Below are 23,885 nucleotides of genomic sequence, written 5' to 3' on the forward strand. Positions count from 1 at the left end.
GCAGCGTGAGCTGACAGAAGTTAAAGTTGCTTTCAGCCTTAAAAGAGTTGTTGTGGTGCAATTTTTAGGTCAAGCATGTCCAGTATGTAACATAGATATTCAGGGTTTATATCTTCAGTGTGAAGGAATTAGGGTGGAGTAAAGTAGAGAAGACAAGACAAAGAATATTACTGAGATGTTGGGCAATTTAAAGTTTTATTAACTTCAGTGTGTCACTTCTGGTTAGGCCTATGTTGATATATGGACCATAATGTTCAATTGTCATTTTAGTTTTATTCACACCTTCCACTTTGTGAATGTTCTGTTGTGCCCAAACACGATTTTATAAATCACACATCTGCAAAATGTCAGGCTAATTTCAACCAGAGTGTAAGTGGGTTGTCTGTGTAGAGGAAGAAAAGCTTTGTTGTATTTTGCTGTATGTTCTAGGACAAGGTTAACTAGGTGAGAGAAAAGCTTTGACTACTAAAGTAGCTCTCAAATGCCTTTGTCAGAACTTTAAGTCAAAGCCAGTATGCCCTAAGAGCTGTTTAGAGGGGTTCTGGCTTTTTTTTTTTTTTTTTTCTTTGAACATTTTCTACCAGATGAAATTATTCTGATTCAGCTGAATAAGCTTCATTCAGCTGATTATCAAACAAAAGTGGTAAAATTGCCCAGTAGTAAATAGTACAGTCAGAAAAATAATTATTTTAGTGACTGATTATTTTTTTCCTTGCTTCAGTTATCAGGTCACAACCTCTTCAGTTAGTCTCAGCTCCTCCTGTGGGGGTACAGAGGCCCAGGTTGGGAAATGCTGGTTTAAAATGCTTAAAATGTCAGATCTGATGTGATCATGTCACATGTTGTGGATGAACAAATTTGAAGCTAAAAAACATACTGTCAGCAAAATACAAAACATTGGAATTTACTCTTAAACGAGCTCTCATTGGCACCGTTTAATGACTATTTTGTTTAAAGATCTTCATGTAAATGATTGTCAAAATACTTCATATAGTTTCTCTTTTGTGCCACAAGTGATTTAATGCAATAAAATCAAGAATGGGTGCCTTTCCTCTGTCTGTTGCTAAATTGTGTTGCATTATTTTGCAGGACGCAGAAAAGATGCGGTTTGTTAGCTAGCACTGAAAACAAACTGAACTTCATTAGCTTCAGGAACGAAAGATTAACTGCAGAAGTTTTATACCATGACATCTTCACATGTGCACAGCAGCCCGCAGCACTACCTGGTGGGGCTGAATGTAAGAACAGCAATTTCTGACTCACAAGTATTGGACACTAAACAGATCATAACCTGCCAACTCCCTGGTACATGTCTGAGGGGACATAGTAAGAGAATTCACTGTAAGCCAACTGTACACAGGCAGTACCCCCTGCTTTAACCAATCTGAGTATTTCAAGTAGTGAAAACGCATCCGGTGTTGACCATTTCCTGTTTGTGCGACATGTGCAACTGTGGGCTATTCTCCCAACATCAGTGGCCCAAGTGAAAACTTAAGACTGCTTTATTTTTAGCAACGAGTTCCTGATAAACTGTCACTATACTTTTCATGCTACGCTCTTCGCGTCTCCTTGGAAAACAGGAACAGGAAGTCCAAAGAGGACATGGTGTCGATTCAGAAATATTTATTGAAATAAATATGTCATGGATACACTTTCATATCATGTCACATAAATACTGAATTTGGGCAGTTCTTTTTAAAAATGTTCAAGCTGAAGTTTCTATCCAATTAGGTTGTTCTCATTAAAACTGCGTAAATACACTTTCCTAATCAAACTAACAAAACATTGTTTGTAAAGACAGCTCATGGTCCAATTATAATTACTGCAACTCATAATACTATATACTGTTTTTAGCTTATGACTTACTGCTCTTGTGCTGGATCGAGGGTCAAGTGTTCACAACTACTGTTATATCAATAGCACTCGCTCATATAGGTACAATCTCAAAAATGAGTGAATAAAAGCTTCGGTTATAGTGTGAAAAGATATCTTGATATATAAAACTTTTGGATTTAAACAAATATTTAGCAGATTTAAGAGTACATACAACCTCTACTATGCTTTCAAAGTCTAAACACCACAATGCAACTTGCTACTCTAGTTTGAGAAACTGAAGACTGCGTCATGCTAGGTTATTACAATCATCCACACACTGATTTAAATGTCATTCTGTACAAGGAAATCTTTTAGAAATCGTTACAGAGTTAAAGTTGACAACAAAGTCGGTCTGTTTTCATATCCTTTGTAAGAGCTGGATTTTAGCTAATTTATATGTGACTGCACAATAAACAGTTTAACAGTTTTTAGTCACTTTGAATCTCACATCAGGGTCAGCATATTATTATTATTAATAATAATACTATTATTATCAATATATTTATTATTATTACAATAAGCAGTATAAATTTTTTAGTGATATGAAAAGCTCAGACGGACTTTGACAGTCGCATTAAGTGCTGAACAAGGAATGCACATAAAGATCCACAAATATTTTTCTAAAATATATTAAAACAAACAAAAATGACACAAAATATTCTCTTACAGTTTCAAAAGTACACAGTATTGGGTAAAAGTTTAGAGTTTCAGGGCATGCACCTCCTTGGACTCAAGATGGCTTGTCACCTTCTTTCTTCAGACGGCTTTGAAAAACAGATGAACAGTTAGATGATGCAATAGCATTTGTAACATTTGACATGAGTTTCGCTGAGCAATGCAGACAGTGTATTGGCAATTTTGGATCATTTTGGCTAGTGATGTAACAGTGCAATGATCAGAAACCACTGAGCAGTACTCTAGTACTGTAATTTACATCAGAAACAAACATAAATTCATAATTGAGTTTAATTGTTTAAACAAATTTTTTATGTTGATTTTCTAGAAAACCATTAAAAATGCCCCTCTATTTGGAAACATGATTTAGGAAATTAAATAGAGTAATAGGTGGATCTATCTTATCATTTTAATTTGTGACTTTTGCAGTTAATGCACAGAAAGATCATATATCATCTTGGTGAAAATTTAAATCAAGGAATTTTATTAGTCAAATTCCTAAAGTGACTGAACACATGCAAAGAGCTCACCTGTAATAATCCTCCTGACTTGGTAGAGGGCCTCCATGCAGGTGATGCCCATGCAGCCATTGCTGCTCCATTGCCATCCTCTGCAGCTCTGCAGACTGAGCATGCATGGCCTGAAGTTGATGAGCTGCAGACATTGGAGGAATCGGGCCCTGCAGTTCTCGTGGATATGCAGCTCCTTTGGAAATTTAAAAAAAGATCACGTTAAACCAGTTGAACTTAGAAATGACTCAAGTTGTGGTCTGTGAAGAAGTACATTAAAGACTACAAACCAAACAGCGGGTGGCGCAGCATCTCATGATCATGAGGAAGATCGCTAAGTAAAGGGTTGGGGATTGGCCCTGCAGGGAAGGGGAACCGGGCCAAACGTGGTCCTGTTGCCAGGGGATCCACTAGAGGATGAGGGCTTGAACCTGTTTAAAGAAAAAGGAAAGACCTATAGTAAACAGATAAAGCAACATTCAGAACTTCATGTGAGTCACTGCAGGATAATTAACTTCACCTTGACCGAGGGGGTCCTGTTGGTGCAGGTGGAGGTGGGAGTGAATATGAGAGTGTTGGTGATGATGGGGCGTAACATTTAGCATCTGCAGCCTGGCAGCAGGATCAGTCGCCACTGAAGCCATCCTCTCAGCGTGAAGCCGTTCAGCAGTGAGTCTCTCAGCGTAAGTCAGCTCTGGGCGCAGCTGAGGTGCTGCCAATGCCATTCTCTCACGCTCCAGATGGTTCAGTGCAGGATGAAAGGGGGCAAAGGGATGGGGGGGCCCAGGTATGTGGGGAAGACCTAATGCTCCATGTCTGGCAAAGTGCTCCATAGGGTTAGCAGCGGGATGTAAGGTTTCCAGGTCTGGGGGTTTAACCTCAAAGCCAGGCTTCATCCTCTCGCGTAGCTCCCTCTCTCTGAGGTTTCTCAGCTCACGCTCTCTGAGACTGGGCTCAGCACTGTATAGACCGGGCATGTGGTAGGCCAGCAAAGGGTCACCAGGGGTCAGGGACACATAGAAAGGATGATTACGGTTTGTGGGGGACATGACATGGGGTCGGGCGTATTCACTTAGGGTACGCAAGGCAGGTGTGTCTGGGCCAATGTAGGGGGGCACGGCTGCTACTGTGGTGGGCGGCTGCTCGAAGGAGGGGCGTCCATGGCCTTGAGCCGCCATTTGCGCCTCACTCATACGACTGTCATGAGAGGAGCTGGATGCCCTCTGTAAGCAAATAAGAGTATGAAGAGTAACTGCTGACATGTTTTATTTAACAGAAGGAATAAATGGAATAAATGAAATAAAAAGATTATTGCACTCACAACATTTCTCTCTGTCTCTCTTTCTCGCTCTCTCTCTCTGTCCTTCTCCCTTTCGCGTTCTTGCCGAGCACTGATCTCAGCTTCCCTCCTAGACTTTTCCGCAGCTTCCTCCCTTTTCTTGGCCAGCTTGGAAGATGGCAGCGGAGTAAAGAAAAAGTCTGTCCTGGCACATGAGTTGTAGCCACGATCCAAGTGTTTGATAAACCTGAAACGTTTAATTGGAGGTATGCATTTATGAACACTGACCATCAGGTTCATTCCCACAAAATCACATCATGAATTATTCAAAAGTCTTTTATATTATATTCTCCACAAAACCTAATGAGATTTAAACATTGTCATTTAGCATTGATTTGTCCACAAAAAATATATTTTAGTCAGTTCTTTAAAATGAAGCATTTAGATTTTTCTTCACTCTACCTGGGTGTAATTATATTCCTGTCAGCTATAATGACATTTCAGCATGAACCAGCTTTACAACAAATCACAACACAGCAGGTCATTGTTTTACTGCATTACCAAAACCACGTATTTGGAAATGAAAGTAAAAGTAAACATTATTATCCAAGCCTCCCATCCTTAATTCAGATATTACAGACACTATACTTTGGCAGTAAAAGCATAGTGGAACATCTGAAGGGCATTTTGGATCAATTGAAGTGCTTTAAATAAAGAATTCATTATTCTGTATGAACCTGCAGACTAGCTGAGTGGCTGAGAGATGTGAGAGTTGACTTCAAACAATATCCTACCAAATATGGAGTTTTCACATTTTTGCCTCACCTTAGAAACACCTTAATCTCTAAATATTCAAAACAATTTTGAATACTGGAAATGAACCAGTAAATATAAAGTATTTAGTTCAGACCTGTAGGGACTCAGCAAGGACTCAGATTACACCCATTCTCACACACCCTTCCTACCAGACTTTCATTTGTTATCTCAAGTACACCCTTGCATAGTTTCATGACTGTATCATGCACAGTTGTGATGCTATCTACTGACAAACAGACTCAAAAGACGAAAACAATACCAGCTATTCTACCACGACTAGTAAAAGTCCACTGTACACTACCTGCCCATAACCAAATATCAGACAAGCAAGTTTAGAGAGTAGATAGCAATTTCTCAGCTAAATAAAGATAAGACCATGCTGTAATGTTCCCAGACAAATGTGTCTTGGCCATAAGTGCTACACACTTAAGGGCAAAGCATTTTTCTCAGGGATCAAACCAAATTTTAAAAGGAGACTCAATACTGGACTGAAACTTGTCAGGTGAATTTGCTGCACCTGTTACAGAAGGTGTAATCTAAGATATTTGTTCATAAGTAAAATGTTGCAATTTTGTATTTAAAGTTTATTAAAACATTAAAAATAGTCATTTAAAAAAGGCAAGCTCAATGTCAAAAGAGTAAACACTGGATTGTTTTTGTGATTTTACATAAATACTGACTTAAAACATACCGTGCAGACTGGCTGGCATGACTTGCCAAGTTGACAATGGTGGGCTCTGGTGAGGGGCTTCGAGGTGGAGACGGCGGGCTGTCAGCCTCCTCCATCTCATCAAGAGGTTCCTCTTTAACCTGAACTTGTGAACCTCCTGCAGTGCTACCAGGTGATGGTCTCAAAGGAAGAGGTGGGAATGATGGCTGGAGGCTTGGAACAGGGCCAATAGCAGAGGATGTTACAGAGGTGAGGGGGTGTGAGGCTGCAGCAGCTAAATGAGAAGAAGTCATGCTTTTTCCAGAGTTGGTCTGCACCTGAGAGATCACTGGAAGTTGGGTTGGAAGTGAATGTACTGGCAAAGGTTGTGGCATAAGCTGAAGAGGAGGAGGGGGGGCACCTGGAGGATGCTGGTTGGGCAGAGAATTTAGAGGCTTTAGAGCAGGAGGAGGGGGGAGATTAGAGGGCATCTGGGGGAAAGGTGTTGCAGACTGATGGGGAAGCTGTTTGTGTGAAGGTGGAATAGGAGTAGTGGGAGGAGGCTTGACTTGGGGACCAGAAAGAGGAGGCTGATGGAGCTGACCATCCCTAAAGAAGGACGGAGGCCGCTGGGGGGTTAAAGGTGATTGACCATGTGGATGCAGAGGTTGCACAGAGTTGAGAGTGGATGGGACCTGAAATGCAGGAGGAATAGAAGACTCCTGTCCCAATGCTGATGGTAGAGAAGGTGGACGAGAAAGAGAGTGAGGGGTGGGCTGTGCCCGGTTGTTTGAGCCCGCTGTGGAAGCTGACTGGCCAGTGGCAGACTGAGGAGGATCTGGAGAGGGAGGAGGGGGGCTCTGAGCAGGATCAGCGGAGGGCATGCTTTGCGGTGGCTGAGGAGTGATAGGCTGAGAGGGGAGTGCCTGGGAGACCGGTGTGTCAGCCAACACAGCAGTGGGGGCAACAGGCTCTGATGGAACACCGTTTGGCTGGGCAGATGAGTCAGAGTCACTCTCATTGCCCTGTTGAGGGCTGGGAATGCTGGGAGAGGAGCTTCGGTTGTCCTGATCGATGTCTTTGGTGTCACTGCTGCCATCGTCCTGAGCACTGCGGCTTTCTGAAGAACTTTCCTCCTCTACTTCGGCCTCTCCCTCTGAACGTGAACTCTGTGGCTCCTGGAAGAACCAAAAAGAACAAAACAAAACAACTAAAGGTCAATTCATATCTGCAGTAACACTTATTATTTGGCTAATCAGCTACCTTTATGTTTATTTAATTATTAAAGTAATTTTAAAAAAATCAAAAAAATTAATTAAATATATCAAAAGAATGATAATCACCATGAAAGTGTTACTTCAACAAAGAGGATGCCTACTTTCCCTTTACTTTGCCTTAAATATGTGTGTGTGTGCTCTCACCTGTGTTTTTGGCCTTTTAGGTGTTACTTTTTCAGGCTCGTCAGGCTCCTGAGCAGCACTTTCCCGTACACGTTTTGCAGACTTTGGTGACGTTAACTCCTCTTTTATCTTCTGCAGAAACAGAAATGGTGTTCAGAATACATTATTAAAATACATGCAAACAACTTCAAACAACCCAGCTAGTGTGACAAGATAATGCCAAACAGGTCCAACAAGTATATGTATATAAAATAATCGTGCTTTACTTTGTTTGTTTTCTTTGTCGACTCAGTCTTATTATCTGTGGAAGACGATCTCAAAGAACTGGAGATGGATCCACTCGGGGAGGGCTGGTTACTGGAATGCTGATCCTCACTGGTAGGAGAGCCTGTAAGCCTCCTGTGGCCACTTCTTAAAGATGACAATTGCTTAAAAAAAGAAAAGCCAACTTTAATATTGTTAAAACCAAAAAAAGGAAGAAAAGTTTCCCTTATTTGCAAAAACAACTACAAGGTGAAACAAGATTTTGAGAGATTCAACAAAGCTATTACATATTATTTCCTGTATTCTAATATCACTGTGCATTTTACAGATATTTTCTTTAAAATGTTTGTTCTGGTAACAGCGAGTGTGTGGTTGATCTGCCAGCCTCAGGCTTACAGGTGCTCTACTACGCCGTGTCCTCATGCCATGCTTGCTGTTTACTTCTTCCTCCACTTTAACAGGTTTAAACATGAATGGTGCACTTCCTGACTTCGGGGCCGATGGTAGAAATCCGTGCTTGTTTTCATAGGTACGACAACTTGTGCACAGCACAAGGTTGTCTCTTCCACCCTGGTGCCAATCCTTAGAAGCTGTTACAAGAAAAACTGCTTTAGGTACAAGTTTCACCAGCTGCTTAAAAGCAGTTTTCTTCATCAGCTTTTGTCTACTGCTATAAACCTAAAACTCACTTGTTGTGCCACAGTGACTGCAGCTCTTGCTTTCCTGTTCACTGTCTTCACTATCAAGATCCTCGTCACTGGCAGAACTTGCATCCACTACAAAAACAAACAAGCACAGAAACCAATAAGAGCTTAGAGAAAGTCCAGCACACAGGACAATAGTACAATTGTTCCTCCATTCAACAGACTTGGGAACACCTTTCTAAGGAAAATTACCTGAATAATTTCGAGACTGGGCATTCAAAGGAGAAGCTGCGGAGCGAGTTTTTGCCTTGCGAGAGGACGGCTGCCTGCGCTGTTGTCGGTATGCTCTGGTTCCTGCGGCCTCTGGCGTTTTCTTCCAGTGGTAATAGAAAGTGATCAGCTCTCCCTAATGATAAGAACACAGACTTTTAGTCAGATTCTGACTCAACTATCTGATCAAAGATGTAGCAACAGTGACATGTTGCAATCATAAATTATTTTATCTGCAAAAATAAAACATGAAATTACAGTCTTTTTGCTGGGGAGAAAGTCTTTCCGAATGCGGAAGAAATTTTTGCCATACTGTCTCAGGCCTTTGATGAATCGTTTCTGTAGGGAGACGAAAGAAGAGGGAAATAAAGTTAAATGATATTCAGGCTGGACATTATTGTAGACAGCAGCTTTTATTAAACATGGAACCAATTTATTTTGCAGAAGTACTGATTTGCTTTTTAAAATTTGTAGCTGTTAAAGATTCAAAGCTACTGCATGGATGCATCACATTAAAAGATACCCAAAGAGCCATTTAAGCAAGTGAACTGCTGAGATCATTAAAAAAAATACATCTACACTGCCTGCAGCATTAAACATGTTAAATATATTTTAAACCCTTCAAGTATTTTATCAACCTGCACAAACACAACTAAGAACTAAATAACCTTTAATACTGTGTAACTAAAAAGGCTCTCACCACATCATCTCCCGACCAGCACTTTTCAATAAGTTTTGGGAGCGGCTTCTTAACGAGACGCTGGAGAGCTTTTGCTGCATCGTAGTGACTTGCATGAAGCTAAAATTGAGAAAAATCATGGATTTTAGTAGATTTGCAATAAAATGTGGGGTTTAACATACTGTAAAATGATAACAGAATTCAAGTTGTGCCCCATACCATGTTCAGAGCGTTAAGTGTGGTATCATCACGGGAGGCTGCTAAACATCCATCCTCTGTGGATCCACCATCACACATCCCTGCAAACGCCGCCATGCTCCTTGAAAATAAAAGTATTTATGTTAACAAGCAAAACCAATACTGAAGGAGACTCGTTACACTTTTCTAGTTTAATTTCTTTTTTGCTTTATTGGTAACATTGGTTTCCATATAAAGTACATTTGCTGCTTACATTGAAGAAATCAGAAAAAAAAATAAAGGCAACAACAGCAATGCAGCTTAAGAGGAAGAAAAGCAGCATTTATGCCACTGGAGTGTTTATCTGACACACGTGCTGACGAATGAAAAATGTCTTTGAAATGCTGAATACAACAAACCACCAACTCACCCAATTGTGCTGCCAGATTAGAAACAGCAACATGCTCTAAATCCATCCATGATGCATTAAAACACTTCAATATTTTGCCATTTTAAACGTAATCCAGTCAAAAGAAGAAAAAAAAACTTGAGACATGAATAGAGTTTAAACTAAAATCTCCTGCAACCAACCAAAAAAAAAAAAATGTTTAACCACAATGGCCAAACCAAGAGTGGTTGTGCTTTGCATGTACTTCCCCATCTGCAGCACTTCCCTAATGACTGTGTTAAAAGTTGGCCAGTAAGACTGGTTATCTTTGAGTTTTACTGTTTTTACTGCAATAATAGTATTTATTGACAAAACATATTAAAGGTTACATAACAGTTGGGATTATTTAGTTAAAAGCCTTAAATAACACCTGCACTTAGTTGTTCAGTAAGGCCACTGAGTTATTTACTAGACTAGATGTTACTATAATTTCTGTTACTCTGACATTTCCATATTATGTGTGTGTGTGTGTGTACACACACACACTTGCAAAAAGTGCCGAGGCTGGCACTTACCTAGCAGCTCTGAGGTACATGAGAAGGTCGCAGTCATTGACCCCAGGCGTCCACATGAGCTCCTCACTCTCTGTTTGAGTTTGCAAACCAGGTGCAGGCCGTGGCTGCAACTCTGGGAGCTTGGCCTGCAGCACAACCAAGAAAAAAACAAAGAACAGCAATGAGTACAATGCACAACAAGAAAAGAACTTAGATACTGAAAGCTGGAAAAAACCCATATTATTAGCATGTGTATGAAGCAAATAATGGTGAAAGGTTTTTCTGGTTATCAAATGGGTTTTGCAAGCTGAGTTAAATAGTAAGATTTTCAAGACACTGCGATGTCATGCACTGGCTATGAAAGAAACATTTCCTAGGGATGCGCATGTATTTTTCTCCAATCCACACTGAGTCAAAATTATACAAGTACCAATCCTCAGAACGAGAAAGCCGAAGGAACTCAGTGAACATCTAAGGAGAACTGTAGATTTACACAAGTTGGGAAGGTTTCTTGAAACAACTGCACACCCAGCTGTTGTGTCACACCAATTGCATTGGCTAAAGAGCTGAAAGATCAACATATATATTCTTTTTTAAACTGAAGACTTCATTGTTTCCCTGGCACAAAGGGTAGAATAAATAATACAAACAAAAATTATTGGAAACAGCATTGGCTATCACACAAATTGGTGCATCCCTAACACCTACACCACCAAGAAATAATAGCAAAACTGTAGACCTGTGCAAGTTCCAGCAGGTTTAAAAAGACGTGTTCAGCTACATTGTTCAGAAAACACCTCCCAATCTCAGCAACTCTTCTGAGACTGATTCTAGAGTTACCTTAATTGCTGATGCATTTCATAATTATAGGTTATTTTAAAAAATAAAGTAGCTACCTGATGACTTGGCCCCACTCTTATCTCTCCCTGTGTGCTGTTTAGGCTCCTGAAATAAAAAATAAATGTTCATAAGCAGCATTACATTTCTGCAACCACAAATTGATATTTGATAAGAGCACATCAAACTCAACTGTTTGGCAAAATTCAGTCTGAAATGCGTACACATGTAACTAACAGGTAATTAGCGCTGTGCAGCATGCAGGCAGGCGTATGATCAATATTTGCATGTAACTTGTCAGAGCAGCTTCCCTCCCACAGACTGCACAGTGATTTCAGCAGTAAAATAACATCCCGCCCCTCCGCCTCTGTGAGCCAATCTCAGCCGCGAGCCGCGACGTTTCCTTATATTACATGAATGAAATCCGACGCTACAGCCGCCGCAAAACCCTGTCAATCAATCATACATAAGCTGCTAATTTTTACGGACACCATTACGAGAACAGTCTGTGCTACTTTGGGAGATCAGGCTGACAGTAACCCTGCTCTGCGTAGTTACCCTGAGCAATCCATAATAAATATTAACATTAGCATGCATAACATTTTGCCATACATTAGCAGCGGCTCATGTAAATAACATGCCTCACGGGAATTCCACAGCCGATTTAATAAATATGTTTGCAAACTCTACCTAAGGTTAATCCCGTTTATTGACATTATTTACACAAGGGCTGCAGAACTAACTGCGCCCAGATAATAATTTTACGAGCCCGAACCATTAGCTGCTAACGAGACACTAACGTTACGCTGTTATTTGGCTAGCTTGTTAGCCAGGCACGAACTTCGTGACCACTGACACTCCGACTATTTCACGCAAGCTGCTCCCAAAGTAACGCCGCAAAACACTAAAAGACACATTTAAGACAACTAAACTGCAAAGGCAACGTAAATGCAAGCGGCGACTTAATGAAGTTACCTCCGCGGACTGAACAGGTCGTCCATGTCGAAGGATGTTTGGATGTGGCTTGTTGACACTACGCAGCGCAGTGGGCGATACACACAAACTATGCGAATCCCCTATTACATGGCTATTCAAAATGGAGGCGGTGTAGTGGAGGGACTCGCTCTATTTTTTTTCCCTGTGCAATGACCTCAGCAGCCACAGCTAAGCCTTCAAAGTTGTCTGGGTGTACATAACTGAGCATGTGCCGCGGATCAGCAGCAGCAGCAACGACACCAAGGCTTCATCATCATTACCACCAGCTGCTGCTTCTGCAGCAGAGGCGGCCATGAATCAAACACATCATACTGTTTCTATTGCTGCGGTTATTACAGTATTATGAAACGTATCACACCACACAGCACTGACCGCCACCTACACAAACTGTGATGTAGACAAAACACTTAAATATGGTTCAGTTTGTTTTTTTTTATAGCCCGATTTTCTTTGGGTTTATTATTTAATAAAGGTAAACAACACAATAAAGAAGATAGCCTTATTAAAATGATCAATTAATAATAATAACAAGTTAATAATAACAATAACTTATTATTATTAAATAATAATTATTACTATAATGATGATTATTATTTACATTATATACATTGCCTTTTATTTACAGTTGTGCTCAGAAGTTTACATATCACCATGGGCATGAATGTCACTGTAATTTGGGACTTTTTATTTTTCCAGGGTGGAATGATTGTACGTCATACATATTTAATGACTTTAAAAAACAAGAACTGGATGCACAAGTTTGAATTTATTTGGGATTTTCTCTAATCCACACAGGCTTAAATGTATACATACAGGGTCAGTTATATACATACTTACATTCAGGTTCTACAGATTTCTTTTAACTTGACAAAACCAAGGTCTATTAACTTTTTGTTAGTGATCATGATTGACTGCAAGTGGTAGTTTCTCTTTGACAGTAGAAAAATTATTTCTTTGACAGCACTCATGAGACTGACCAATACTCAGAATAGGAAAGCGCAAGGGACTCTGTGAAAATCTAAGGAGAATTGCACAAGTTGGGAAAGTCTCTTGGAGACATTCCTAAACAATTACAGATTCCAAGATCATCAGTTCAAACAGCTGTACTCAAATACAAGTTGTTCAGATGTGTCACCACTTTGTCACGGTCTGGAAGAAGACCCAAACTGTCACCCTCAAATAAGAGGAAATTGGTTAAGAAGTTCAGGAACAACCCAGGAACCACAGAGGAAACTGCTGGAAAACCAGAGTCACTGTCCACAGTGAAATTAGTTTAACATCGCCATGGACGGAGAGGGTGCCAAACAAGATAGACAGCTCTGCTCCAAAACTGACACCTTAAAGTTTGACTGAAATTTGCTGCTGCTCACACAGACAAGCCAGATGCTTTCTGGAGAAAAGCTATATGGTCAGATGAGTGTTTGGCCACAACGGAAACTGTATGCTTGGAGGAGTAAAAGTGAGGCTTTCATACCTAACACTGCACCAACTGTCAAGCATGGTGGTAGCATTATACTCTGGGTGTGTTTTGCTGCCAGTGGCATTGGTACAGATGAAGAAGGATGAATACAACCAAATTCTTCAGCTTCACCCGAAATCGGCAGTTAGATAATTAAAACTTTGACACAACTATGTGTTTCAACAGGATCCCAAACATACATCAAAACTGGTTTTAGAATGGATAAAGCAGGCTAACATTAAGTAACTGGAACAACCTTCCCAAAGCCCAACTTCAACCCTATTGAAAATTTGTGGGCTATGCTTAAAACCTGGCTATGTGCCAGGAAACCAACTCATTTAAATAAGCTACCAATTCTTACAAAGAAGAGTGGTCAAATATCCATCCAGAATTATGCCAAAAGCTTGTTGAAGGCTACCGAAAGAATATGGTTAAGGGGCAGCTTGCTAAGAGCCATTTAGCAAGTTGCACCGTGACCACTAACCAAATAGCAGTGTGAGTATATGTATATTTGAACTTGAATGTATATGTTTGACGCTGTGTGGATTAGGGAAAATCCAAAATAATTCAAAGTAATCACAGATATAGGGACAGCAGCCTGAGCAGAGAAACCCAGACCTCTCTCGAGCCACCTCATTCAGCTTATCTGGGGGAACACCAAGGCATTTCTAGGCCAGCCAAGATATATAATAGTGTAATGGGTCTACCCCGGAGCCTCTTCCTGGTAAGACATGCCTGGAACACCTCACCCAAGAGGTGCCCAGGAGGCATCCGAGTCAGGATGCCTCCTTCAGCTTATCTGGGGCTGACATGCCTGGAACGCCTCACCCAAAATGTGCACAAGGAGTCAATTTAACTAAAAATTTGACAAAAAAATGTTACAGTGAAGAAAGAACCATTTGATGTAAATATTGCAATGATTCTAGTATTAAGCATTACTGGTGTATTATACATTGATAAATGTCTTACTAACCCATTAGACATTTGAAGAGTGTAAATGTTTAGTCATGCAACCTTTTGCAGGTGTCCTCATTTAGGGGAAGAGTCAGCTTCAATTGCCAAATAGCTTCACTCCTTTTAATTAACTGCTGAAAAAACAAAAGATTTGGGGTGCAATCCACACATCTGGAAAGCAGCTATTAATATTACATCCTTTAAACATGTAGCACCAGCATAAAAAAGCTAATAAATGTGATAAAAAATAAATCACAATATATTGTGTCAACTCCAAGAGCTGCAGTTGTGAGTGCAGCATTTGTGCAAGTGATGTCAATGAACAGTTGTGCTAAAATAATTATTTTAATGCACAAAAATAACAAACTTAAGAGAGAAGAAAACTTTATTGTAGAGACAGAGTTCAGGTAGTTTGTTCTCTATCAATTAATTACACCAGGTAGTATGTGAGTAGTTCTACATTCATCCTTGTATTTTCCTTAACTATCAAATGTTATTGTGCATTTTTATGTATGCACCCATTTGTATGTGAAGTAAAGGCTTTACTTTTCTTTTTACTCTATCACTGGGTTTCTGAAATTTTTCCCAGCAAAGCGAGCCTTGTCTCCCAACTCCTCTTCAATTCTGTAATAGAAGAGATACAAAGTTAGTTTTGCTTTTCATTTTTTCAACACGCCTTTTCATTTTACTTAACATTTGATAGAAAATTAACTTGACAGTCCAAAGATATATGTAATTTTGTTGTCAAATATTACAAAATACAAAAACAGAGGAAATAGTATAAATTTGGCAAGTTAAGTTTCAGCTTTAAGTTTCAGACAGAGATATTTCTGGACTTTTTTCCACAGACAGCATGAAAAATGCACATGATCATGATCTGAGCCACTGGTTGCTGAAGTCTGAGATGAGTGTTTTTGCCCTTGTGATGAAGACGGGCGGGTCTAACTGTGAAACCACGTGCTCACTGGCTAATGACTTGTGATTGACAAATCCACAGATAGACCCGCCCATCCACAGTTTCACAGTGGATGTTTTCCTCCATTTTGAAACATGGTATGGCCAAGAATTACAAAACACTTTATTCAGTGTAATCAAAACGAATGACTGAGCCCATAAATTCAAGAGGGAAGTGTTTACAGAGGTCAAGACAGAAAGCCATTTCACAACAGACTGCTATAGGAGCAATAGTCTATTTGCAACCACAACTATCACCATCTGGTGGCCTTCTGATAGAATGCAGGTTTAAAGCATTTCTGCAGTGGCTTGACTTTTCAGACTTGTAATCTGCATCCATGCGTCATACTGTTTATGCTTATTTCAGGAAAAAGCATTATGATAAAACTCTTGAATTGAGTGCAGAAGGAAGGCTCACCTGAGAATCTGGTTGTATTTGGCCAAACGCTCAGAGCGGCAGGGAGCCCCGGTCTTGATCTGAGTGTGTCAAAACATTGTTAATTTTAGCATTTGTAACACCTTTGTTCAAGTTGTATCATTGTAGTTGAAATGGACTTTTATAGCACTTTTCCACTCTTACTGACCAATCAAAGTGCTTTAGAGCTAGTTTTAACATATTCATATGGTGTTTATTCTATACACTTCGAGCACTGCACGCAGCCAATTTAGAAACACCAATTCCCTTCTCACAGATATGACATTGCATTTAGGATTCTAATCATGCACACATAATTTCTTATGTTCTGAAAAGTTACACCTTTGCATCAAATATTACCTGTCCAGTACATAACCCAACCACCAAATCTCCAATGAAGGTGTCTTCAGTTTCACCAGAGCGATGGCTCACCATTACACCCCAACCATTCTCCTGGGCCATCTTACACCTGTGGAGAGCAATGAGATTTCGCTTAAAGGTGCCCAATTTCTGCATGATGATGTAATTCCAATAATTCAGGACTCCTTCCTTCCTCCTCTCTTTGTGTGTCAGGCGCTGCCAATCAAGTTATAATATGAGTACCATCATCAGCACTGTCACCAGATTAAAGCTGGGTTTGAATATTTTGGCAAGATTCTCAGATATTTAGGGTGTACATGAATTGAGACTTGTTGGGAAGCTTTAATTGCAGGAACATAAACACATGTATGCTGAAGAGAAAGAATATATATATATATATATATATATATATATATATATATATATATATATATATATATATATATAAAATTTGTTGTACATAAAAAGTGATCGCGATACTTGTGATTTTTAAACTTAAAATTTTCAAAATTCACTTACGCTCTCATAGATTCAGTAACTGTGCCAATCTGATTGACTTTAAGCAGCAGACAGTTGCAGGCCTTCTCCTCCACAGCCTTGCTGATGCGATTAGGGTTAGTCACAGTCAGATCATCTCCAACAACCTGGATGTCTGTGCTGTCAGTGAAGTTGGTCCAGGCTGCCCAGTCATCCTGATCAAATGGATCCTCAATGGACACCACTGGAAGGATAGTTAAACAACATTAATATGGCTTAAAATAACTTAAAATCTAATAAGTAGCCCCTAAACCAGTTTTTAAGACTTAAGAACACAGCAAGATGTCTACAAAGAAGGCTGCAAAGAATGGCAACAGGGCAAGAAACACAAACAATGCAATTTGATCAAAATTATAGAAGCAATGACACAGAAAAGACTATATTTGCTCTAAAAGTACTACTTACAACTCATCAAGCTAGATTATTTGCAAAAGCAGACAATTTGGGGATTTTACCTGGATAATCCTTCACGAAGCCCTTGTAGAGATCAGCCAACTCATCAGGAGTGATGTAACGACTCGGGTCATCAGGCGACTTGAAGTCCAGGTCATATTTTCCATCCCTGTAGAATTCAGATGCTGCCACATCCATGCCAATCACAACCTCATCTGTGTACCCTGCTTTGGCAATGGCCTCCTTCAGTAACTCCAGAGCTGCAGGGTTTACCATCAAGTATGGACAAATGTCAAAAAAATTAAGTTAATTATTTGTTACTGAAAATATATTCCTCTATAACTTGAATGTAATTTATTTTACATGACGATATGTCTGTGTAGATTCTCAGTTATCCAGGTCATAGTAGTCTCTGGAGCTTGAAAAAGGCGACTGGACTTCTTTTTGTTTCTTGAAGACGTTTCACCTCTCATCCGAAAGGCTTCTTCAGTTCTCAACCAAATGGTGGAGAGACCCAGGTATTTAAACCCCTGTGGGCGTTTAAATACCTGGGTCTCTCCACCATTTCGGATGAGAGGTGAAACGTCTTCAAGAAACAAAAAGAAGTCCAGTCGCCTTTTTCAAGCTCCAGAGACTATTTTACATGACATTGTATATTTTATAAGAGAGAAAAGAAATACATCCTTTGCTCAGATGTTTACCTTCCTGATTTTCCAGAATATTTGGAGCAAAGCCACCTTCATCACCCACATTAGTGGCATCCTGGCCATATTTCTTCTTGATGACACTCTTGAGATTGTGGTAGACCTCGGCTCCAATGCGCATAGCTTCTTTGAAGGTGCTAGCCCCAATGGGCAGAATCATGAACTCTTGCATGGCAAGCTTGTTGCCTGCATGAGAGCCGCCATTGATCACGTTGAAGGCCTGGTGAATGTAGAAAATGGAAAACAAGGCATGTAGAATTAGAATAAAGAAGTTTACTGAAAGGTCAATTGAATGAAGAGAAACCAGTAAATTTCTGCACGCTATTTGACAAAGTCTCACCGGTACAGGCAAGATGACTTCTGGGTTTCCTGCGAGGTCAGCAATATGACGATACAAGGGGACTCCTTTCTCTGCTGCACCAGCTTTGCAAACAGCCAGAGACACACCCAGAATGGCATTTGCTCCAAACTTGGCTGTTAGATGTAATGATGTTGCATTAGTAATAAAGAATCAGGAATACACACCTTGATACATCTCAGAATGAAGTAAATGCATCTAATTTACTGGAAATTCTTCAGAATCCACCACAAAGCCACCACAAAGTCAGTCTTCTTTATATGTATAGTTTTGCACTCAGTGCTGGTGGCACTTCTACTCTCACTTTGTTGTTTATTTATTGTAGCCTATATTACTCTACAATAGATCATTGTTTTGTCATAATAGCATGCAGCAGCCTCTCCAGATCCTAAGCACTGGAAAACTTTTGTTTCTTTTTCTTGCTTGCCAACAGTGCTAGGCTCGCCCCATAATCCTGCTCTCCAGCAGTCAGTTGCCAAGATCTTCAACCACCTGTGTAGAAACCATTCATTGACTGCCTCTCTTTAAATTTGACTGATAAGACCAATAAAGGCCAGACTGCTGAAACAAAATGTTAAAATAAAACTCTACACATTCTCATCACACATTTAAATAAATCTTTTGATATGGTTCACTTAATAAAAACTACGTATTGCACCTTTGAACACAGCAAGCGAAAACCTTTCAGGGTAACAAGAACAAAATAAACCTATTCTTGCTGGAACAGTTTTTGCATTGAGAAGCAATTCTGCTGAGCAGGTGATCTGTCATCATCGAGATAGTTATGAAGACTATGCTGCACTTTACATAACAGTATGACCTTTGGCACTTACATTTGTTCTCTGTGCCATCCATGTCGATCATCATCTGGTCAATTCTCTCTTGCTCAACCACAGACACATCCTGAGCAGACAGTAAGATTCACATAAGCATTTCATCATTGATGAAAATCCTTCTAAAGGTTATTTAGTATACATACTAGAAAATATAGACACAGACACTGAATTAACTTACTTGGCCAACAAGTGCAGGAGCAATAGTTGAATTAATGTGTTCTACAGCCTGGGAAACTCCTGTGAAGGACAGATAAGAGATTATTCTTTCAAAATATTAGGGTAAAATCTTGCAAACCCAATATTAAAGCCAGAGATTTTGCAGGACATGCAACTTTTCATTCTAAAATTCATACTTTGACATATTACCCATATTCAGTGTTTCAACCACAATTTTAAAATCAGCATGCAAATCATCAACACTAAAATGACAGCATGCTTTACAGCCAATACATCGTGCAAAAATATAAATGAATGACTTCCAAAAGCATCCAATAATCTGTTGTTATGGTCATTTAATTAATTGCTCTACTGTCAAATGGGCACATTTTTGCTTTAAGGACAGGCAATGGGAACTCACATCTGGCAAAGGGAACAAGAGAGAGAATGGAGAGTGGAGATAACACAAAGAAAGACAAAAAATACAAGAAAGAAGTAAATATTTAAAGTATTTTTCTTAAAAACGAATTATACTTCAAACTACAGAAGTAATAAAGCTTCTTTATATTTGGCATATGCACACACACACACACACTTCACCAATTATTTTCATGAAATGAAATAAATGAAATATGTACAAACCTTTTCCAAGGAAGCGAGACTTGTCATTGTCCCTGAGCTCCAAGGCTTCATAGATTCCAGTAGATGCCCCGCTTGGTACGGCAGCCCTAAACAAGCCTGGGAAATGTACATGAAGACAGAAACAAGACAAAACAAACAAAAAAACATTAACAGATGAGCACACCTTTAGGGCAATTTTGGTAGTAAAGACTATTTTAACTACTCAAAAACTGTCCCAGATTTTAGGGTCACACAATTAGGCCTACCTTTGTCAGTGTAAAGGTCAACCTCTACCGTGGGGTTTCCACGAGAATCGAAGATCTCTCTGGCGTGGATCTTAACAATGGACATGGTGCAGGACCTTGAGAAGAAACAGAGCTATACTTGTTACAATCTGATCATCTCCTGGACAAACAAGCTGTTGTTGTGTCAGACAAAAGAATAATAAATGTACAACTGTTTGAATTATTAAAACATGTATCTCATACCTCTTTCACTCTCTGTACTCTGTGAAGCTCACTCACAAAAATATCCTGACCTAGCTGCAAGCTTAAGAACACCAACATGCATGCTACTATGCTAATTGGATTAGGCCTCCTCATCTCATTAATCACATGGCAGTTGGAAATGGTTGTGTCTGTCAAAGAAAGGTTGAGCTTCCAGTTACAGTTCATTTGTGTTGCTGCAGTAAAATATTGATGAATTCAAGTTTTAGGATAGAGTAATGATGCTACCATGATTCTCCTGGCATAGCAACGCTTTTGTGCCAATACTAGCCACATGATATGACATCCCTGGTAATCCTTACCATTTGCTTAATAGATAAATAAGCAAAGAAAGCCTAACTACTTAATGAGGCTTGCTCCAATTGGAAATTCAAAATTACTAGAAAGTGCTGATCAACAGACTAAAGTGAGTGGCATGGGACACAGAAATGCGAAAGATCTGCTAGATAATGTGGAACGAGCCCATGCAAACACTTATATGTGAGCAACAATACTTTAAAAGGAGGACTGATAAAGGTTATGCTTAGTAAGTGCCTGAGCAGCAGTTGCAAGGTAGAAGAGGACAGGTATAGCACATTCCTCACCATGGTATCTATCATCCCAAAAAGGGTTTATTATGATTATGGAGCCACATGTCAAGGAACATCATTAAACAGGGAATTACTGCAAGGGCCTAACCTCACTAGTTCCTTGTTTGGAGTGCTCTTGATTTAGGCAAGAGCCTGTTGCATTTATGAGTGATATAAAGGCTATGCTATGATGCCATGCCAGCACATATCCTGAAACAATGGGAAAGGTAGTTGGAAGAGATCAAGTTGTCAAGTCCCGCCCTGTCGCCAATTTGCCCGTGTATCTTCCCCTGTATCTTTCCCTCATTTCCTGTTGCAAAAAAACCCCCAAAAAAGAATCTCCACCATAAGAGAGATTTCAAGCCTTTCCCAATGGAGGCATGCTGGCTCCAAAGATAACCCGGCTGATGCTGCATCTAGGGGAATGAAAGTGCCAGGTTGTCTTAAGAAACACAATTGGTTCAAGAGCCCCAGTTTTCTTTAGAAGGCTTAGGAAGACCGGCCAGAAAATTCTGTCAATGATACAGTGGACTCCAATGATCCAGATGTCAGAAAGGAGGTTTTGGTTAACTCCACTTTTACTGATTTCCTCAACGCCACTGACCATCTCATGATTTACCTCTCAGACTGGAGGAAACTCAAGATGTCAGAAGCCTGGTTTCTCAGGCTAAAAAGGCATTTGTTGCAGCTCAGTTGTCAAAGAAAGGGTCTGAAGGCCTCTGATTCATAAGCTGGGCAAGTGGTAGGACAAAAGGGCCACAGTGACATCAAAAGGTAACACCCTGACACTCAAAGATCTGCTGGAAGCCGAGTTGGTCATCATATGCTATTGTCAGCCACAGAGGTTTGGGGATGAAATTTCCTCTTTGCTATCTGAGAAGGGAACAGTAAGCAGACAAAGTTACATCTACAAGCTGGATCCAATTTTGGAAGATAGGCTGCTAGGAGTTGGAGGGAGATTAAGCAAAGGAGCATTGCCACTGGAGGAAAAACATCGCCTCATCTTATCTAAGGATCAGCATATCTCCAGGCTTTTCCAGAAACATATCCATCGGTCATTAGGACACAGTGGATGAAACCGTACTCTGTCAGTTCTAAGGAAGAAGGATTGGATTACCAACACAAATGCAGCCATGAGGAATGGGCCAAGGAATACCAAGACAGACAGGCAGACAGACAAAGTGGAATTAAAGAAAACAGAGTTTGACAGCTGGAGGTGTTGTGATGTTGTCATGATCATGGATTCTTAAGCCCTACGTGGTTCCTGGCCTCTTACTAAAGTGTTGGAGGTTTATACTGACAAAAGCGGTATAGTGCATTCTGTTAAGGGGGGCATTAATAAATTATTTTTTAATTGTTTTAGTAAATTGATAGAATTATGAACACAGAAAAGTACCATCAGATTTTGATCCACCATGCGATCGTCTGATTGGCAACAGCTTCATGTTTCTGCACGACAGTGATCACAAACATACTGCCAAAGCAGTAAAAGGCTACCTGGATAGAAAACCACACAATGGAACACTATCAGTCCTGAATCGGCCTCACCAGAGCCCAGACCTCAACATGACTGAAGCAGAGCGGGATCATCTTGACAGAAAACATAACAAAAGGCAGCAAACAATCCAAAGAAGCGCTTTGAATGTCCTTCAAGAAGCCTGGCTTATTTTAAGACTACTTAAAGAAATGACAGGAAAGCTGCCTAAGAGTTCAGGCTGTGTTGAAGAATAAAAGTGACCATACCAAAGCTCGTTAGAATTGTACAAACTCTGTTTTTGCCTCATATAAATTTCAATAAATCACTGCACCTATTTGACTGCAAAATTTCTTTTTTTTTTAAAAAGAAAAAGAGAAGTGGCTCGAGACATTTGCACAGCACTATATTTCATTGAGATTTTAGTAAAGAATAGTTATATCTAAGTAAATATATAAATGTTTCATATTTTAACATCTCTTACATGGCTTGCAAAAATGCAAAAAATAATTCTTCATTTTGGAAAGAAACCCGTTATTAAGGAAACCACAAACGTTTTAAGATGGAGATTAAATCTTGGCCACTGTGAAATTAGATGCTGCACATTTAAGGAGCAAGATACAAGCCCTCAATTAAAAAATAAACAAATATAATGTAAACTGCATACAGATGCATGAATGACCGCTTTTATGTAAAAAAAAACAAACAAACAGCCGGACCACAAACGCAGCGCTGCTGACTGAGAATGGCTGGTCAATATCAGCAAGTTAAACTTTACAGAGAAAACGAACTTTTAAACTAAATCTACGAAAAAACCGTGGCCGAAAAGTAACTACCTTGATAACAGGCGCCGAAAACTTCAGGAGACCACTGTGGACGAGCCGAAGGAGAACTACCGGGAGGAAGAGACGAAGAAGGGTGCCGGATGTACGTTTTGCTGCCCCCACAGTTTCCAATGTGAACTACACCACATAATGGTTCAGCTCTATCTATCTATCTATCTGGGTCACTGCTGTTACATGCAATTTCTGTTTAAAATCATGTTTTTAATTCATGACTTGTTGAAGTAAGAGAACTAATAGGTCTTTAAATTTAAAATAACCTAAATTAAGTGACATTTCTTGCATTTGCACCACCTGAATTTTTCCATATAGTTTCAGTTTAAACTGGCTTTTACTTGGACACTGGTATTAAATTTTTGTCTTTGGTAGCAAAAGAGCACACATATTTTTAAATAAAATCAAAACATTTTCCTAGTTTTACATTGGTTGTACCACCTGGCATAGAAAAGTGTAGCAGCCTACATATGAGTTGAATTTAGCTATTTTCATCCTTATCAAACCTTGCCAGCCAGCTAGAAAGACCCCACGGGGGTCATCTGATGATAAAATATCCTCTTTACTTTCGTTAGTTTTTTAAAATAAACTCATTATTTTTCATCAAATGTTAGTCTTTTCAACAACACTTACCACCAGCAAATCACAAGAGAAGTCCAGTCCAAGAGCAAAGGCACCAGAGTCTTTTGAAGTCCTATGATAATGATTGCTGTTTGAGCCACCTTTGATCTGAAACATCAG

The 23,885-nt window shown here is 39.7% G+C and overlaps 2 protein-coding genes across 3 annotated transcripts; both read right to left on the reverse strand.

The window, feature by feature from the left end:
* Positions 1-1,606: 1,606 nt before the first annotated feature.
* Positions 1,607-12,120, reverse strand: rereb (arginine-glutamic acid dipeptide (RE) repeats b). Its single transcript, XM_030728936.1, has 17 exons — positions 11,992-12,120; positions 11,076-11,124; positions 10,201-10,325; positions 9,280-9,379; positions 9,082-9,180; positions 8,640-8,720; positions 8,364-8,517; positions 8,157-8,243; positions 7,864-8,057; positions 7,470-7,631; positions 7,225-7,335; positions 5,846-6,981; positions 4,381-4,585; positions 3,580-4,282; positions 3,350-3,490; positions 3,081-3,255; positions 1,607-2,639 (listed from the first exon to the last, which is right to left on the reverse strand). The coding sequence occupies exons 1-17, from the start codon at positions 12,015-12,017 to the stop codon at positions 2,606-2,608; spliced, it is 3,582 nt and encodes a 1,193-aa protein (XP_030584796.1). The 5' UTR covers positions 12,018-12,120; the 3' UTR covers positions 1,607-2,605.
* A 2,676-nt stretch (positions 12,121-14,796) lies between these two features.
* On the reverse strand, positions 14,797-23,246 carry eno1b (enolase 1b, (alpha)). 2 transcript variants are annotated; one of them, XM_030729005.1, is made up of 12 exons: positions 23,145-23,246; positions 20,026-20,120; positions 19,781-19,876; positions 19,161-19,219; positions 18,980-19,049; positions 18,129-18,262; positions 17,786-18,008; positions 17,147-17,344; positions 16,674-16,875; positions 16,155-16,263; positions 15,798-15,856; positions 14,797-15,049 (listed from the first exon to the last, which is right to left on the reverse strand). In XM_030729005.1, the coding sequence occupies exons 2-12, from the start codon at positions 20,108-20,110 to the stop codon at positions 14,980-14,982; spliced, it is 1,305 nt and encodes a 434-aa protein (XP_030584865.1). In that variant the 5' UTR covers positions 20,111-20,120; positions 23,145-23,246; the 3' UTR covers positions 14,797-14,979. The 2 variants fall into 2 exon arrangements, with proteins under 2 accessions (XP_030584865.1, XP_030584864.1); XM_030729004.1 differs by lacking the exon at positions 23,145-23,246 and adding an exon at positions 20,248-20,316.
* Positions 23,247-23,885: the final 639 nt, after the last annotated feature.

Source organism: Archocentrus centrarchus, chromosome 5 (genome assembly GCF_007364275.1).
Source record: "Archocentrus centrarchus isolate MPI-CPG fArcCen1 chromosome 5, fArcCen1, whole genome shotgun sequence".
Classification (NCBI taxonomy): domain Eukaryota; kingdom Metazoa; phylum Chordata; class Actinopteri; order Cichliformes; family Cichlidae; genus Archocentrus; species Archocentrus centrarchus.